This window comes from Pristis pectinata, chromosome 3 (assembly GCF_009764475.1).
Source record: "Pristis pectinata isolate sPriPec2 chromosome 3, sPriPec2.1.pri, whole genome shotgun sequence".
NCBI classification, from domain to species: domain Eukaryota; kingdom Metazoa; phylum Chordata; class Chondrichthyes; order Rhinopristiformes; family Pristidae; genus Pristis; species Pristis pectinata.
The window spans coordinates 20,961,920-20,982,305 of NC_067407.1; the positions used below are offsets into that span (position 1 = coordinate 20,961,920).

The following is a 20,386-nucleotide window of genomic DNA, read 5'->3' on the forward strand; positions in this document are numbered from 1 at the left end:
ACAAAAATAATGCTTTGAAGTAGAGCCTTCCCATTTTCTAGTGTTGAACTGTTCATTCATAACTTTCTGCCACTATTCAAAACTTTTCCTTCATATTAGTCACCTGGATTCCAAAAGGGAATGAAGAATCCTAGTTGAACTTTGGAAATGGCTGAGGGATTTTTTTCCATTGTCATTCTCTTGCTGAAAGTGAAGCCAGTAAACATCCATCATTTCTCTCCAGCTCTAGTGGTATTGAATGTTTTAAAAGCAAATTTAAGAAGGATTATTTTTCCTTTTATTTTGTGTCCCTTTGAAACCCGCCAACTTGATCATATTTTAATGCAGACGGCTTGAAATGTTAACCATGTTTTATCATAGGTGGCTTCCCTTAGTTGTAGACTATAAAATCGGTCACTATCCTCCCTTGTTTTTAATCTTCTGACATGATCCAGCCCGCTCCTGCCTCTGCATGTGTTTTTGAAACCTTCATACTTGGCTTCATTACCTCTCGACCTGACTCCTGCCGATGTCCAATTTACATAAACTTGAATTTATAAAAATGTTTTATTTCCTGACACCTACTTTGCACCAAATTCTGTTCACTCATCACTCCTTTGTTACTATCATGTATTATTTCTCAGTTAAACAATGTCTTATTTTTAAGATTCTCATCCTTTGTTTTCTGATCCTATCCCTCTCTCTCTAAATCTCATCCAGCCCTGGAACCAACTAAGATCTGTTGGCCTCCTATGCATCCCTTATATTAATGGCCCTACTATAGAATCTGTAATTTGCACCCTGCCCTATCCCTCCACCTCACTGGCCTTCCTTCTTTTCACCCTTTAAGATGCTTTTTAGAAGCTATTGCTTCTCTCCTAATATTATCTCGTGTATCTAAGTGACAGATAATGCGATGAAGTGTCTTGGGGCATCTTACCATGTAAAGAGTACTAACTAAATAATGGTTATTGTTGCTACTTCTCCATTTGGATCCATAACAGTCCATTACTCTTTACCTTTTACAAGTTAGGAATGGTTTAGAGTTTAAAGACAGTAGGAAAAAGATAGCTTAAATGTTGTTTGGTGCCTTGAGTTGCCTTGATGATGGATATCCTGGAGATAATACACATTTAGAATGTGAATGCCATTCTACTTTTAGTACAGAAATTATAAAAACAAATCAAGAATTAACTTGAAAAATTGCCAACAATCCTTAAACTCACCAACATCTCAGATAGAGCAGATTGTTCGATTTACCAACTTGTCTACCGTCAAATATTCACTCTCTCCATCGCTGGCATCCATGACACCCATATGTCATCAAAAATATGTACTGTTGCATTTTGTCTAGCTTTCACAGATAATACCTCACGAAGGTATGTCCTCCATCACCTAAAAGGATGAGCTGCAGTTTTGAAGTTGCTTCATCCTGACTTGATGTATGTTTTTATTTTTACCATTGCTGGTTCAGGATACTGAAATTTCCCACATATTTGCACAGAAATATCTTCACCACATAGACTGCATTGGTTCAAGATCAGCTAAAAATGGGCAATAAATGCTGATATTACCACAAGCATCTATGTCCCGAGAATGAAGATAATTAAATTTTATACATGATTCTTAAAGGTCAAGAGAGAGAAATTCTGGAAAACTAGAATAATTTGTACTTGCATGGAGCTTTTAATACCAGCTGCAATAATCTGAGAAGTTCAACCTGGTATATAGAAATCAAATGAAAATAAGGAGGACTAAATCAGAGTTGAGGGAAAAACTGTACTGCCCCTAAGTGTTAACATTAGGCCATATCTAAGGAAAAAAATCAGAGTACTTGAAACACTCTGGTTTTATATTGTGATGGATCATCGAGCATGGAATTGGAAAATTACTATTATTTATCAAAACATCATTATTAGAAATGTAGTTTCAAATTAACAGCGGATGATGCTACTAATTCAGCTTCTGAAAGTTATTGAGCTATTTATCTGATTGACAAAATTCATTTCATATTTTGTATGGAGGAAATGTTTGCATCTTAATCGAGGTTCACACTGAATCTCCTCAAATTTGCCATTGAGATGCCAATTTGTTCAGTCTAGTAACCATGTTGTTTTGAGATTCAGTTCAAATTGCCAGGTCTTAGTAATTTGCAACATCTGTTACAATCAATGGAAACAAGTGCTGGCTAGAAAGGTACATTGCAGTTTTAGCTTTAGCTTGTAAGTTATCATAAGGTTAAAAGAAATAACTATTAGCTATTTGACCATTAGTAATGACAAATAAAGTATAACTGATGTGTAATATTCTTTATTTAAAGGTATGAGCATCTGACAAGGAACCACTGGACGGATTGTGTCTGGACTTGAATGAAAGTACTGCCGCCAGCCTGGAATATGGTACTTCCTAGTTTGACTGCGCTACCAGTGATGGTGATCCTGAGCTACCTGGCACAGTGCATTCAAGCAGACAGTGAGTAAAATCATTTAAATTTTGAAACTAATTTTTTTCTTTGTTGTCTGGATATTTGTGAATTTACTTGAATGCAGAGAATTTCCAAGTAATTGTGTGAAAAGGTTTAAATGAGAAAAAACATGGATATTTGTTCAATTTTTGAATCATGAAACTGCGGACTTGTATTGGGGACTTTTCAGATTATAGTTATAAAACGAACAGCGTTTCAAACTGAACAGAAAGCATGAGAAAATTAGGAAAACTTAAACCCTATAATCTCACCTTCCAACAAGTTTTACTTAAAATCATTCATGACCATCAGTGGAAAAACAGCCTGAAAGACTACAAAATCAAATTAGTGTGAAGGGTTTGTAAAGGGTTTGTACCAAATTTAAAAATGAATATTAAAAAAAACACTAATTTGTTGTTAAGAGAGTGATATTCAAGATTTAACTCAGAACATTTGAAAGAGATCCAGTTCATTATCACTTTGAGATTTAAGAACTCTATCGCAAAATAATGATGAAAGATAAATTACTCTTGGGAAAAGAACAGTGAACAGATGGAAAAAGGACATAACATTAGAAAAGTCAACTCTTGTAAATTAGTGACTAGAGGAGGCAATCCTCCTCCAAACATTAGATGGATTTTGGATTTTGGCTGTGAAGATGTATATAAAATGTCATTAAAAAGTGATAGGCTGGACCTGAATAGAAAAGTAGAAAGTAGAAAGTTCTCAATGTGCACTGTGCCATCACAAGTACTTACGCTCTTTTAAAGCTGGCTAGATAAGATGAAGATTCTCAATATATTTTCTAGAATGAATTTTCTTCCAGCAAGGCAATTAACCCTGGTGTTCTCCAAGCCTGTGTCTGTTTCTCATCGACATGCTGCTCTTCAAAATTGTCATCTGAACACATGACATAAGTTTCCACATATAGAGTGGCATGCAAAAGTTTGGGCACCCCAGTCAAATTTTCTGTTACTGTGAATAGCTAAGCGAGTAAAAGATGACCTGATTTCCAAAAGGTATTCAATTAAATACCAGCAAATTATGGAAGCAAACATCACACCGTCTGTAAAAAAGCTGTAGATGAAAAGAGGATGGTTTCTACAACAGTATAATGATGCTAAACACACCTTAAAATCCACAATGGACTACCTCAAGAGGCACAAGCTGAAGGTTTTACCATGGCCCTCACAGTCCCCCGACCAAAACATCATCGAAAATCTGTGGATAGCCCTCAAAAGAGCAGTGCATGCAAGACGGCCCAAGAATTTCACAGAACTAGAAGCCTTTTGCAAGGAAGAATGGGCGAAAATCCCCCAAACAAGAATTGAAAGACTCTTAGCTGGCTACAGAAAGCGTTTACAAGCTGTGATACTTGCCAAAGGGGGTGTTACTAAGTACTGACCATGCAGGGTGCCCAAACTTTTGCTTCGGGCCCTTTTCCTTGTTATTTTGAAACTGTAAAAGATGGAAATAAAAAAAGTAATCTTGCTTAAAATATTAAAGAAATATGTCATCTTTAACTTTAACTTTATGCCTTTTGGAAATCAGGTCATCTTTTACTCGCTCAGCTATTCACAGTAACAGAAATTTTGACCAGGGGTGCCCAAACTTTTGCATCCCACTGTATGTCAATAAACCAAAGCTTTACCCATCTCTCAAAATCTTCCATCATCTCTTTAATTTTTCTGGGTTCTCTGACATCCAGTGCAGGATGAGTAGGAAGTTCTTCCAACTTAAATACTAGAAAGTCTGTCCACCACCTTTGGTCTCGCTTATGAATCTTTCCATTTCCTTTTCTTTCCCTGGTACAGAACTGTACTGTTCACAATTTTGGTGTCTCTTTTGACCCCAAGTCCTGTGCTTTCTCTAAAGTCTTCCATTTCCACTTCCACAACACTTTGATTCTAGCCTCTCCTCTGATCATCTGTTACCAAACTATCGTGTATGCCTCTGTCATCTCTGAACTCAACTATTCACTATTCCAACACAGTTTTTGTTGTCCTTCTTCCTTTTACTCTTCGTTATCTCAGGGTCTGAAAACTATAGCCCATCCTTTCTCACATTCAGTCTCATTTACCTGTCACCTCTTGTGCTTCCTGACCTACAGTGGTTCTGAGTTAAGTAAACCTCTATTTATTTTTGTAATCTCCTCTATTCCTGTTAACCGCTTTGATATCCACATTCCTCTAATTCCAGATTCTTGACCACCACCTAGTTTAATTGTTTCCCCATTGATTGCTATATCATCAGAAATTTGAAATTCCCTCCAAAAACCTTTCTGTCATTCCACTTCTCTTTCCTCCTTTAAGGCACTTCTTTTAAAATTTTAATTTCAACAAAACATATGGTCCCTTTATCTCCTTGGGGGATGGTGGCAGTTTTTGTTTGATACATAACACTTCTGTGAAAGCTTAGGGATGTTTTTATGATGTTAAAGGTGGCATATAAATGGAAGTTGTGATTGGTTAAACCTCAGTAAATAGGGAAATCCTAGCACCTATTTTTGTACGTTGCAAAATCTTTATAAATCTTTTGTCATATTGCATATTTCATTCACTTTCATTTTTCAATCACTAATGCAGAAAAGTGCAACCATCAATAATTTTAACAGTTTTCCTTGCTGGATATCAATTTTCCTTTCCCTCAAATAGATCATAAAACGCACGTGGAATAAACATGGCTATAGATCTGAGCCACTGTGAAATCTGTTTGGATGTTTTCAGTGTTACATACCTTACAGCCAGGCTATACCATTCCTAATTTTGAAAACCCGTTTATTTTGTCCTACCAATAAATAGACTGTTGCGTGAAAATAAGGGAAAGTGTTGTAATTGTACTGCATGCACGGTCATATATATACAGAACACATCCGTGTGGCTAAAATAATATTGACGGCGAATAGGAAGTACATCTCATAGTTTCCAAATACTATCATTACCATTAGATTGTATGTAGATACAGCAGAATCACTCTGAGATTCATCTTAAGATTTATTCTGTGACTAATGTCTAAGGCAGATAGAATATGAAATTTGAATGCTCCCAAGTTTAATTTCTTTTTGGAGGTGTTGAGAAAGGATGACTGGTGTAAATAATAATTTTGAAGTTTGTGAAGCCATTTTATAGAAGGTCAGTGTGTATTTATTTCTGATTCATTGATTAACTGATATGTGCAAAACTGCTGTTTTAAAACATTTATTACAGAGAGTCATGGTGCCATACAGCACAGAAAGAGATCCTTTGGCTCACCAAGTGCACACTGACCATCAACCACCCATTTACACAAATCATACGCAATACCATTTATTCTCCCACATTCCCATCTACTCCCCTCAGATTCTACCATTCAACTACACACTAAGGACAATTTATAGTGGCCAATTAATCTAACAGCCTGAATTTTTGTAATGTGGGAGGAAACTTGGAGTATCCAGAGGAAACTTATATGGTCATAGGGAGAAGATGCAAGTTCCATGCAGACAGCACCAGAAATCAGGATTGAACCTGGGTCACTTGAGCTGTGAAGCAGCAGCTCTACCATCTGCGCTATTGTGCCACCCATTAATCAGCTGGTGGATTTGCTTAATCTGCATTTCAAAAGGTTTTAAATACATGTTTGGTCCAAAAAGTGTTTGTCCAACAAAAAAAATGTGAGCAATGCCAACTGTTGTCAACAAAAGTAAAGAAAAAGTAAAATTGTAAACTGAAGATCTTGAGACACTACATATCTTAATGCAATCAGCCATTAAGATTCAATCCATAAGAATAAAGTCTTTTTAAATGACATAACTTTTGTTTTACCAACTCATGCAGAATTGGGAATTGGGGCACCCTGTATTGATTTTAACTGAGTGTAACTTACAGTAATAAGTGAAAGTGTTGCTTAATTATTTATGACACAGGTACTCTTGGAGGAAACTATTGACATCAGAAGCAACAACTATAAACAGTTTACAAGTGAGCCACTAAAAAGATAATACAGGCCTCCTGAAAATGTTCTGCTAAAATGGGATAAATATTTTCCCATTGATATTTTACAGCACAAAAAAATGTACAAAAATTTACCACACGTGTTTCCTTATTTTGGAATGCAATTCAAGTGGATCACCCTTCACATGGATACAGTATTTTTGTCTAATAGGGGTATTGCTTTGCACAAGAAGACAAGAATGCTGTAGAAGTGGAGGAAGACGGCTGTGGAGAAACTGCCACTTTTATAGTTCAGGATTTCAAAGGTGGCATTCTCTGAGCTGCTGTTGATGCCCTGTGCTCGAATGTACAAGAACAGTGAGATTAAATAGGTTAATGCTTGAATGCAGAAGTAGTGAAGGAAGAAATGTTTTAGATTTGCGGAGAATTGGGACAGTTGATGTCCAGGTAAGGTAGAGAGGTTGTCTTTGAAGAGGATGGGACAAACACCCTCAAAGGGATCTGTTTAGTGCTGGCAAGTAGCAGGGTTAGGAATCAAGAAGAAAAATTTGGGAAAAGAACGTAGGTGCAGAGGGGACTACGAGAGTCAAATATTAAAATATAGTACAAGTACAAAGCAGACTAAGGCGTGGTTGAAATGCACATGTGTAAATGCAGAAATGTGATAAATAGCTGAAGGCATGTTTCTGTCTGAGGCTGTGATGTCTTGACAATTAATGAGAGATGCCTGAATCAAAGTCAAGATTAAGAATTTTATTTTTGCTGTAGCTAGGAATGTTAAGAAAATTGTGGCAGGGAATGGGGTACAGTTGGTGGTTGGCTCTTTTAATAGCTTTCTTTGTTTTGGTTGGATGCAACAGAAGTATTAATCTGAGGCTTGAGGTTTTTTACTCGCATGGACTGCAGATTATTGATTTCACATCACTGAATCAGACCTTTTACTGTCAGAGTCTATTGTAATTCATATTCTTGTTTCACATTAGTTACTACTGGCAATCAAAGACAAATTCTTCCCTTCCCCATTGAAACCGGAAGACTCGTTTAGATGCATCTTTTTAGTTGCACTTTGTTTCAAAGAAAATATAGATTGCATTGAAGGCTATATAAAAAGTAGTAGTGTTGATTATTCTGCAAAATTATTAAACCTAGAAGCGTAACTGATGAAGAGGTCACAGATTATTCTTTAGTTCCCCATTGTTTGCCTTACCTCTTTTTTTATTGGTTCTCTTGGCATTTGCCAACTTTTTTTCAGTGGCATGTGTTGGAGCCAAGTGTGGAGACAGCAGTATCAGTTTAAAGAAAATGATCCTTTATTGGTTTGTATATTTTGTCTGATAAATTGATTTGAGTGTGTTGAATCATTAGGTCATTATGTAGTTTGCACTTCAGTCTCTTGCTGGCTGCTGTTTCTTCCAGTAATATCTTGTAAAATTGCATAGTTTTAGTATCATGTCACATTGAACACATCTCACTCATGTCGCTCCGGTGTAGAATTAGTGTCAGCAATGAACAGGAGACATTTATTTTTTCTTTCCAGATCAATGTTTCTGTGCATTGTCCTGGAAGGTGGAAAAATTCAGTGTGAATTTGAAATGACTTTATATAAAATGTACTTTAATTTGGCAATTGGCCAGATTTGCTATACAACCCCTCACAAAGTAAATATTATTCCCTGAAATTTAGTGGTGATTATTTGGTTCACATAAATGAAACGTCTACACTTGAGTACTGCATATAAATGGATATTTTAGCATCACAAGGACCATGTCACCATGCCTGCATTGTGGCATAATGACGTTATATAAACACTTAGACACAGTTCAGCTTATTTGTGTCAATTTAGGAAACTGAATGGTGACAGAAAGTCTGTATAAGCAGGGAACAGGAGACATTTCTTACTGGAATGGTGGTTAAAGCTCCCTCACATCTTACAGCATAAATACATTGTGAAAATTGAAGTCATTTGAAATATTAAAAAAAAGCAATCGTAAGGTGATCTTAGTCATTTTGAATGGTGACAGAAATTTCATATTAACTGTCTCTCTGCAACACAAATGAGTATTATACTGAACTAAAGTTTTCATTTAAAAACAGAAAATGTTGGAAAAACTCAACAGCTCAGGCAGCATCCGTGGAAAGAAGAACTGTCACTATTTCAAATCGGTGCCTTCAGCTGAACTGAGAAAGATAGAAAGCAAATTAGTGTGAGTAGCAGAAAAGGTGGGGGAGTGCATTGGGTGGGGAATAAAGGGAATATCTGTAGCAGGCTGAGATGATCTAGCCATTAAATGAACAGGACAAGGAGAGGCAGGATGGAGTCAATGTGAGAAGATAAGTTCTGTGGGGCAAGAACAGGCAGAAACAATGGGTCTACCAGGAAATGAGTTATCACACAAAACCGAAGTTCCCATTTATGTGGAAACATGAAAAACTACCTGAGTGCGTACTAATCGTAAGCTGTGAACTGGGAAGTTCATAAAAAGGAATTCAGTTGACAAGATTGGCCGAATTCATCAGGCACTGAATAAGGTGCTTTTTGATTTTTAATCCACTTATTTTTAATCCATAACTGCAAAACATAACTGCAAATTTCTTTACATTTTACTGTATGAATTTTTTTATGATTCCACAAATAGGCCATGAATTTTTGATGAAATGCAGGTAAAGATGTAAATCAATAATAGTTTCCAGTTTTTAAATAGAAGAAATGAGGGATTTTAAGAGATTGGTTAGTTGTAGGATCTACAGAGTGAGCCACTCGCTAAAACCAAATTGAATCAGTACAAAAACATGATGAATTAACGTAAAGGTAGCTGGAAAAGCTGCTGCAGGGTATAAGCAAGGGCTGTGGTGCAATTTTTAAAAATCAATTGGATGACTTTTAAAAAAAAATTGAATTATAGTTTTAACCACACTGTATAGAATGCCGATATTTTTGAATAGCCCAAAGGAAAACTCTTTGCCTTTTAGTTTTATAATGATATTGTAGCGGCTAGCTACACACTATGAAATGAAGACACAGAGTCGATTGTTTGAAGTCAGAAGTCGAATGAACGACAGGGGCGCGGTGCGCCTGTAATACCCAAAAGCTTCCCGCGCTACAGTTCCCACGCTGACGTCACGCGCGGGTCACCTGACCTTCCCACGCGCAGGCTTTCCTAGCCCAACGATGGAGAAGAAGGAGGGCCCTGTGCCATCTTGGATCGGGGCCTCCAATGACGTTTGCGATGTCGGGAGCCAGTTCGATGCCGGTACAGTGAGTCGCCACAATATAATAAAAAATGATCTACATTAATAGCCTAATCATTTGACTTAAAATACTTATCATATTCAAATGCATGTGTGTGTCTGCCTTAACTCTGTAACCCAGTCCAGACCTTGGTATTCCCCCATTTTAGCTTCTCCTGCATCTCCAATTTTCATTTGCCTCGCATTGACCATTATCAGCTAATTTTATCATACTCACCGCTAAGCTTACACAATAAGGGTAGGGTTTTGATTTTGAATATCGAGGAGCAAGGAGCTACATTGGCATATTCAGGTCACATACGCCCCTCTCTCTCTAATGGCTCCAATTTTTCTTAGAATAATGCTATGTTCAGAAGACTGCCAGGTTTTCTTCCTAATATCAGTAAATATACTTCAAGAGTATATCACTGGCTGTAAATTGCTTTCAAAGAGGTTTGAAAGGTGCCTATCCAAAATGCAAGTCTTTTTCTCTTAAATATTGAAAACCAGGAATGGTGGCAGTCCAGCAAGGGAAAAGGTCTATATACACAGAAAATGTCATGAGTCGATGGAGAATACAGTAAAGCAGGCTATTGGAATGCTCATCTTCATATTTAGAGGACTTAAATAAAGAAATAAAGTTTTAAAAAAAGACAACATTTTAATTATTATGATCAGTTGTAGGCACAATACTGTGGAAGCATATATTGACCTTGGAGTGCACCTTTGATTTATCTGTTTGATATTTTATCTGTAGGAGTTAAGATATAGATGGAGATTACACAAATTAAGATTTCATTCTCTGGAAATTGGATGGTTAAGTGGTAATTTGATTCAAGTATTCACGACGTCAAGGAAAGCTGTTAGGTTAGTTGGAAAATAAAAGTAGAATTCTGCAGATGTTGGATCGCAAATCATGCAGCATCTGTGGAGAGAGAAAAGCAAAGTTAATATTTCAGTTCTGATGGAATGCTGTTGACAAAAAATACTGGAATAGATATTTATTCAGATAACTCCAAAGTAAACTCTGGAAACACTCAAAACACTCAGTAGATCAGGCAGCATCTGTGACAAGAGAAAGTGATAACATTTCAGATTGAAGCCCCTTCATGAGAAATGGCAAAGTAAGAAAACAAATTAATTTTAAGTTGCAGAGAAGGTGAGGGAGGATGGATGAGGACAGGTTTGTTAAATTGACTTCAGCAGTGCTGGTCTCATCCTATCAGAGATATTCCCCTTGTCTTATCCATCCCTACCCCATCCTCTTTGCAACTTTTGGAAGCACAGTCTGAATGGATGTTCCTTCAAGATGTCTCAATAAGAGCAAGGATCTTGTATTGAAGTCAGCTTTCCCCAATTCAAGTTCTTCATTTCCAGTCTGATCTTGTGCTTCTTCATAACAGTCTTTAATAGAGTTTCATTGTCCATATACTACTACAGCCACTTTTCAAGCCTGACACCTGCTATCTATTGAATTAATCTCAGAAGCTGAAGAACTTCATGGCAAGCAACTCTTCCTATTTACAAACCTTTTAGGTGCCCATCAAGTGGTCAACCTAAGGACATTTTGCAATCAAATGCCCTAATAAATATCTAGGATTAGATTAATAGAAAGTTACTCAATGCAGTCAGAAAGGCATTGAATTAATTGGGATACTTCGGCAATAATTATGAATTATCATTATTTCATTAAGTAGCCCCATTTGAAATTGCAGCCCTAGCACTGTAATCCATTTGCCACATTGGTCTGTACAATTATTTTGACAATTATACTGGTGCCCTATTTTTCCCCACAAAGTCTCTGCGAAAGAAATAAATAGTCGGAACAATGTTATGAAGTGCTTCATAAGAACACAAAGTAAGAGCAGGAGCAGGTTATTCTTAAAATAAGAGCAGGAGCAGGTGGCCCTTCCAGCCTGCCTTGCCATTTCAGATGACTATGGCTGATCTGCTCCAGTCCTAAACACATCGCCCTCAATTCCCCTGACACTTTAAGAGAGAGATAGTATCATCAGTGACTTTCTCAGGGTACTGGACAGTTAAGGATATCCATATTTGCTGTTGCCTGCATTGTCCAGAAATTTCCAGCAGTGAAGCCTTTGTATTTCTTCAGGGGGGGCTTTGGTCAAATCTTTGAATTTTTTCTGGTGACTGCTTGATAATCTGTTCCCATTGTCAGAGCTTGGAGTACAGTGTTTGTTTCTGGAATCTGGTGTCACATATCAAATGATGCTGATGAAGCTGATTGAGTATAAATGGAATCTCAATATTGGAGGTGTTTGCCTAGGAGAAAACACTGATGTTGTTTCACTTATCCTTGCTGTGAATTTGGAGGGTTTTGCAGAGGCAGAGTTAGTGTTTTTTTCCCATTACTTTGAGGTACCTACTCTCAGTAGTACAGGTCTCAGAAGCACTCCAATTCAGTTTGCTTGTTTGCAGTCTTTATAGTGCCTTTCACAACAGAAGGTCACGTTTACATAAAATCTTTAATTAGCAGAATGTTCCATGACACCAGTTTCAGAATATAACAAACCTCTTTAAAGTCAAAAGAAAGGAACTGGTTACATTTGCATAGAGCTTTTCATATCTCTTTCAGGACATCGCAACGCTCTTCCAGTGAAGTGCTCATGAAATGTAGGAAATATTGCAGCCAGTTTGTGCACAGCACATTTTCACAAACAGGAACATTTCCATAATTAGATAATCTATTATTATGATGTTGCTTGAAAAATGTATATTATTCAAGAGATTGGGCATAACTCTCCAGCTATTCTTCAAAATTCTGCCAAGGGATCTTTTGAGTCCATGTGGGAGAGCAGGTGGAGCCATAGGTTAAAATCTTGCATAAAGGATTGAAATGTAAACAAAAAAAATAGGGTAGGTGTCAACCATTCAGCCCTTTTGAGTCTGCTCCGGTGTTCAATGTGATCTTGGCTGATCCTCTACAGTATTCCGGTTCTCTACCCATTCCCTTTGATGCCCCTTTTTTATTTAGAAATCTATCTATCTTTCTCTTCAACATATTCAGCTACTTTGCCTCCACAGCCTTCAGTTATAGAGAACTCCACAGCTTCACCAGCCTCTGTGAAGAAATTTCTCCTCATCTCAATCCTAAACATTTTACCCCATATTCTAAGTCTGTGATCCATCTAGAGCCCCAACAAGGGGAAACATCCTCCATGCATCCCATTTGTTGGAGCCTGTAAGAATTTTGTATGTTTCACTGAGACACCCTCTCTTCTAAACTTTAGTGTACGCCATCTCTCCTTGTTCAATGGTTTTGCTATCCTTGGAATCCATTGGAGGACCTTTCTTGCACTGGCTCTACAGCAAGTTTATCCTCTTTTACAGCCCAAAACTGAGTACTCTAGGAGTGGTCTCACAAAGGCCCTGTAAAATTGGAAAAAGATATACTTGTTCCTTTAGGCATAGCCTCTTGCAATGAAAGCTAATGTATTTCTTGGCTTATTAATTGCTTACTATATCTGCATGCTTGATTCAGTGACTGGTGTACAAGGACACCCTCTGTACATCAACATTTCTCAGCTTATAAATTATGTAATATTCTGCCTATCCACATTTTACTGCATCTGCCATGTCCACTCACTTAGCTTGACCAAATTGCTTGAAGTCTCTTTGTATGTTCCTCACAATTTGCAATCTCACCCAGCTTTTTGTTGTCAGCAAATATTACACTTGGTTCCCTCATTCAAATCTGTGGTACATATTGTGAAGATCCTGTAGCCCTCTCTGTTTCCTGCCTGTGAACCAGTTTTTAATGCATGACGTTATATGCAATCTTATATGCTTTAATCTTGCAAAAGAGATTGAGGATGTCAATTTTGCACTAGAGTGCTAGTTTAAATTTCTGTGCATATGTTCTGAGCTACAGAATAACCGGGAACCTTCTGACTTAGAGATGAGAGTGCTTGACATCTGCCATAGCTGACACAGTTGAATTTAATTACTTTATGTGTTAAAGGGAGCCTTCCACCAAAGTTGCCTCATAAAAGAGCAATTAAATAATTAAGTAGATAATCTGTTTGATTGTTTATAAAATACCCCATCATATATTGAGTAATGTTCTGGGGTTTTTATATTTGGAAGGCAAAATCTATTTGACATCTCATCTGAAAAAGGGTGTCTGTCTCCAACATTGTAATACTCCCTCAGTAATGCACTGTTTGAAAAGCTAGATTAGGAGTCGTTCAGGCTTCAGAGGAAGGGGGATCATGGAGGTCAGTTCTCCATAGCATCCCCTCCCTATCCCCAACCACATGACAAAATGAATTCCAGTTGTCTACACAGATAATGCTTAGAATGGTAATTTTACCCCATCTTGATAGTGTCTCATAACATTGCCACTGAAAATTCAAGTCAGTTCATTGGTAGACAATAGCAATACAAATGCTGGGATCACATTGTGAGAAATTTAAGCAGATGAGTTTGTAGAAGAAGGGTAAGGAGAGGAAATGATAGGAATCAAAAAAGATAACCTTCGTGTTAAAACTGAGCATAGGTGAGACTTTCCATTGGTGCATCATCAGATGATTTTGTTTTCCTAAATTTTGTTAAATTGTGATGAACATGATTGAATGTTTTGTTTTGGTTTGAATATATATCTATGAAACATGATTGATATCATCTTTCAAGCTAGAAATTTCAACAAGCGGCTAAAGATTCAAATTCCAGTTAGTCACTTTGCAACATTGAGTTCTCTCCTCTGCTGCTCAGTACCTTCCCCTTTATTTCTTTTGCTCTTTTTTTTGTTTTTATTTATTCCCTTTACTCTGTTGCCTAATCAGTCTTCAAATAAGACTTGAAATGTTGAATGCAAACCTTATACTTTACCATTCTCAGGTAAGCTGTATCATAGTACTAAGAGAAAGAAAGCATTAGAAAATCTCTTGCAATCTGTGGAGTGGTAGAAAAAGGCTTTTCTGTTAGAAATGAAAGGGTACTGTGCAGGGATGTGGTGAGCCTGAACCTAGAATGGTTATTACAATAGAGGGAATGCAACAAAGTTTCACCATACTGATTCCTAGGGTCAGGGACTTAATCCTATTAAGCAGACTGGATTTCAAGAGTTCAGATGAATTTGAGGTGATCTCATTGAAACATACAAAAAATCTAATGGGACATGAGAGGATAAATGTGGGGATGATGTTTCCCTTGGTCTGCCTGTCTAGAACCAGGGGTTGCAGTCTCAGAGTTAGTGGGCCAACCATTCAGGACAGAGATGATAAAAAAAATTCTTCACCCGCAGGGTATTGAATTTCTACTCCAGAGTTGCTCAGCGTAAAAAGGCTGAGAGTGGCAAAAGTATAATTTAAGTAGTGAATCTATTTGCCTAAGTGGATCAGCACTATTTTCCCCTCTGTCTGCAGCTGAATATGTAATTTCCTTAAAAACATTAAATGTGATCAGCTCCAGCTGTTGCCTTTAAAAGCCCCAATTTACTGGCCAGCTGTGTTATTTACTCAAAGGGATTACATTTTCAGTTGCTCAGCAGCTTTTCTTTGTTATGCTAATCTGCAGCACTCAAAATAATCAGATTGTAAATGTTGCTATCTTCATATAATCCAAATTTCCTCTGGGACTCTGATCGCTTGGATTTCTACCATTATCCACTCTTTGGTGGCATATGTCCTAATCCCATTAGAAGTAATTGATCATCAGGATGGTCAGAATCTTTTACTGCTGTATTTTAGATATATTGTTCCATTTGTTCTTATCTTCAGCTTCAATTTCTGAAAATTGCTTGCATTGGAAAGCAGATATATTTATTTTCACATTTGTACAGGAAATGCCAGTGCTCCGGGTTTAGAATATGTGAGCCTTGTATTTCTGGTTGCAACTCAAAAATACAGTTTCCTGAAGAATTCCTTTTAGAACATAAAGTACGGTCTTCTGGGTTCAGTGCAAGTGAACCTGACAAGGATGCTCTTCTTGCAACTAGTGAGCTGACAATACCAACAGAAAATTATCTTGATAAACAGGAAGTTGTAAACTTTTCCTGTTACTACTGGAATTTTGAAGTGTGTGAACAGCATCCATGAAGAGAAAAGCAAGGTTTTGATATTTAATATGTGTATTTATCAAACTTGTGAAATGTTATATGAGTCTGATAATGATGTGCAAGTAAAACAACCACCTAATTTTTCTCCAGAGATTGACCAGCTGCACGTTTTATTAACTCACCCAGTAATCTCTGCTTCAAGGAGAACAATCCCACTTCTTTAATCTTATCTCATAACTAAAGGCGCTTGGCACAGAAAACCTAATTCTTGAAGTAGCAAAAAATCTTCAGTAGCCATATTGCTATTTGGATTTCATGCATACATTTGTGGCTGATCTCCAACCAGAACACCATTTTCCTGAGCAACCTTTCCCTGACTGTATGTTTTAGTCATCTTCTACTCATTAATTAGCCATTTCCATCCATTGCCTTCCATTCCAGTGGAGTATCATTTTTATCAGTTGCTGTCATTCTCTCTACCATTGCTTTGTATTAAAGCTTCAAGGTATTGACTGGAGCATAATAATGTTCAAATTATAGATTGTTATTTTTTGGCCATAGGCAATCTCAACTTGTTTATCATTTTCTGTGAATGTTGACTTATTGAATACTAAAGCAAAATAAAGATTCACCATAATTAACATTTTCCCTTTTCATTTGTTGAAGTCTTTCAGAAATTAAAACCTTGAAAGTATGTCAAGACTTGCAGGATCTTATTTCAAGTTTGAAAATCATTATAAATGCATGATTCATGATCTCAGTCCATGGTCAGAGAGAGAGAGAAAGAAAGATGTCCAAATTAATATTTCATTTTCAGATGTGGATATGAAATACATATTTTACTTGTTCTCAATATTTTTGCATACAAGTTTTGCTGTGTTCTAAGAATATCTGCATGTTTCTGAGTATTTACGTAGATGCTTATTTTTTTCCCATTTTAATGCATCCTTAATGAGAGTAGTTCAGGAGAGGGACAAAATAAATTGCAATTCCTAGCCTTTTATAATCAGGTAATTATCCTCCTAATTTACTCCAGTGCTTCAGCTCTTTTCTTCCTGTTGTGAATGTTAGTTTTCCATCACCTCCTAGAGATGCTGTTAAGTCGGGGCAAAAGATAATTACTTCTGTCTGGCCCTTCAATGAGGTCATGCATTTTGATAGGGAAAAACAGAAAGGAGTTTTTTTGAAGTAAAGTTTCTTCAGAACATTCCAGCATCTGCAATCTTTTGTCCCTCCATATTTTTTAAATGGTTAGAGATACATGTTGTGTTCAGACAAAGTTGGGAGTCCTTAAACACTCATCACTGAAAGTATATGCGCAATTGCTGCAAGCAGTGAGGAAAGCAAACAGTAAATTGGTATTTATTGCAAGAGGATTTGAGTGCAAGAATAGAGATGTCTACCTTCAATTTTATGGTTCCCTGATGAGACAGCATCTGGAATATTGTAGACACAAGAGACTGCAGATGTTAGGATCTTGCAAAAACACACTGCTGAAGGAACTGAGTGGGTCAGGCAGCATCTCAAATTCAACTCTGTGGATGTGGAGTTGGTCGTTGTTTCAGGTCGAAGTTTACACCTGGATTGAGATTGTAAAGGGGATGCAGCCAGGAAAGAGGTGAGGGGGGGAGGTGAGGCAGGAGCTAATGAGACAGGTGGATCCAGCTAGGGAAGGGTTGATGGAGCCAGGTGGGGGATGGAGGGGTGGAGATAACAGCAGAGGCTGGGACGTAATCGTGGAGACAACAAAGGCCTGCAGATTATGAAATCTGATAAGAAAGGAAGGTGGTGAGTGGAACCAGGCATGAGAGGAATGCTATGCTAAGGGGAGCAGTGGGGGGAGGGAGGGAATAAGGATTTGAGGGGGTGAAGTGTGTGAATGATATGCAGACCAGATAGGATAGGGGAAAGTAACTGGGAAGCATAGGGTTTGGAGGGTGGGAGAGTGTTGGGAAAGAAGGGAATGTGCAAGAGGACCAGGGTGGATCAGGAGGAGAGGGAAAGGAACAGAGGGGGTGTGTGTTCCCTGAAATTGGATAATTCAATATTCATGCCACTGGGCTGTAGATTACCCAGGTGGAATATAAGGTCCTACTCCTCCAGTTTGCATTTGTTCTCACTTTGGAAGTGGAGGCCAAGAATAGACAGTTTGGTGTGGGAATGGGGAGGGGAGTTAAAATGGCTTCCAACTGGGAGCGCAGGATGACAAGGCAGCAGAGCGCAGGTGCTTAGCAGAACGGTCATCCAATCTGTGCTTGGTCTTGCTCATGTAGAGGAGGCCACATCAAGAGCACTGACTGCAGTGGAAAGTGATCCATTTTGGCAAGTTAAACCAGGGCAGGACATTCACAGTGAATGGCATAGCCATGTGCAGTGTTGTTGAACAGATGGATCTATGGATACAAGTACATAGTTCCCTGAAAGTGGCAACACAGTGAGACAAGGTGGTGAAGAAGCTTTCTTAGGTTAGGGCATTGAGTAACAGGAGTTGGGACATCATGTTACAGCTGCACAAGACATTGGTGAGACTTGGAGTATTGTGTGCAGTTCTGGTCACAGCACTACAGGAAGGATGAGATTAAGCTAGAGAGAGTGTAGAAAAGATTCACGAGGATGTTGTCTGGACTGGAGAGCTTGAGTTATAAGGACAGGCTGGACTGTTTTCCCTGGAATGAAGGAGGTGACCTCATAGAGGTTTAAAAAATCATGAGGGACATGAATATAGGGTAGATAGTCAGTCTTTTTCCCAGGGTAGGGGGAATCTAAGAATAGAGGGCAAAGGTTTAAGGTGAGAGGGGAAAGATTTAAAAGGAATCTGAGGGGCAAGGTTTTCACACAGAGGGTAGTTGGTATATGGAACTAGCTGCCAGAGGAAGTGGTAGAGGCAGGTGCAATTACAACATATGAAAGACATTTGGGCAGGTACATGGATCGGAAATATTTAGAGGGACATGGGCCAAATGCAGGCAAATGGGACTAGCTTAGGCAGATACCTTGGTTAGCTTGGATGAGTTGGGCAGAAGGGCTTATTTCCATGCTGTATGCCTCTGTAACTCTATAACACTATTATTCTGTTCTATCCCTATATCCCTTGGTTTCCTCAATATCCAGAAATATACCAGTCTGTCTTTCGAATAAACTCAATGATTGAGCCTCCATAGTATCTGGGATAGAGAAATCCAAATGTTTCAGGACCTTTGCATGAAAATATTTCTTGCCATCTCAGCCCTTATTCTGAGACTGTAACTCCTGGTTCGGGACTCCTCATCCTCACTCTGTCAGAATTATTAGAGTTTCTTTGAAATTTTCTCTCACTCTTCTTAATTCTCGGGATCACAGGCCTGTTCTGCTCTAGATCTCCTCATATGACAAACCCACCATCCCTGGAAGCACTCTCTTTATGGCATGTAAATTCATTTTCAGGAAGGGAGACCAATACTGTGCCCACTACTCCAGGTGAATTTTCACCAAGGCCCTATGTCATTGACATCTTTACTCCTGTACTCAATTTGTCCTATGAGGAGGATTAAATAGACGAGGTCTTTGCTGTGTTGAGTTTAGCAGAATGAGAGGTGATCTCATTGACATATGCAGAAGTCTCATGGGGCTTGACAGAGTAAATATAGGGATGAAGGTGAGCATGTCCAGAACCAGACATCTGTGATGTAGAATAAAACGTCAGCCATTTAGGGGAGAAATGAAATGAAGTTTCATAACTTAATTGTGAAGTTCAATCACTGAATGAACCCATGAACACTACCTCATTGTTACTTTGTTTTTGCACGATTTATTTATTTCATAATTTATAGTAATTTTTTTATGTCATTGCACTGTACTGCTGCGGCAAAACAACAAATTTCATGTCATATAAGTCAGTGATAATAAATCTGATTCTGATTCTGAACCAGGCACCTGTGACTTAGAATAAGGAGTTAGCCATTTAGGGCAGGAATGAAATGAAGTTTCATAAGCTAATTGTGAAGCTCAATACTGAGTGAATTCCAGACAGAAGGATACACTTTTTAGATATTAAGGGGATCGAGATATATGGGGTGAGTTCGGGAGATTGGCATTAAGTTCATTGCTGATCTTTTATCTTATTGAACGGCAGAGTAGGCATGAGGGGCCAAATGGCCTCATGGACTTTATATTTCTCATGTTCTTGTATTTGTTCTGATTTCTACTCTGTTTCTCTTTTACAACTGTTTCTCTCCAAATTGTGCATTTGTTTACCTTTCCTTTTCTGTCTCCAACTCAATTTCCATCCTTGTCGTTTCTCCCCACATATCTACAGTGTGTTTCTCTTGGCTGCTTGCCTCTGTTATCTCTAACTCTTTGTCATCTGTCATGCTGTCAATTTCTTGCCTTCTGTGTGTGATTCATGGTCTTCCCCTCCCCTGTGCTTGCCCCACCCCCCCCCACCTTCCATCCCCAATGCAGTCACAGAAAAACACACACACACACACACACACACACACACACACACACCTCTCTTTTCAATTAACTCTCTCTTCTCTGGATTTCCTTTTCCTATGCTACATTTTCTCTACTGTTTCCTTTCCATACAACTTTGTCTAACCATTCTCTATTCCCTCATCGCTTTATTGCCTGCTGTTACTCTGCTTTATGCTTCTTTTTTTCCTTCTCTAATGCTCCTGTTTATTTCTTCATGTCACATGTAGTATAGGAAGAAACTTGGCTTTTAGGTAAGCAAGGTAGAGACTGGAAACATTATGGGAAAGCAGCAATAGAGTCAGTCCAGGA

General features: G+C 38.1%; 1 protein-coding gene across 1 annotated transcript in view; it reads left to right on the top strand.

Moving 5' to 3' along the window:
• LOC127567693 (receptor-type tyrosine-protein phosphatase F-like) overlaps positions 1-20,386 on the top strand; it is a 335,950-nt gene that overhangs the window by 93,910 nt on the left and 221,654 nt on the right. Inside the window, exon 2 of the mRNA XM_052010633.1 lies at positions 2,300-2,451. Within this exon, the coding sequence (XP_051866593.1) occupies positions 2,349-2,451 (103 nt within the window). The 5' untranslated portion in view covers positions 2,300-2,348. The remainder of the gene's footprint in view (positions 1-2,299; positions 2,452-20,386) is intronic.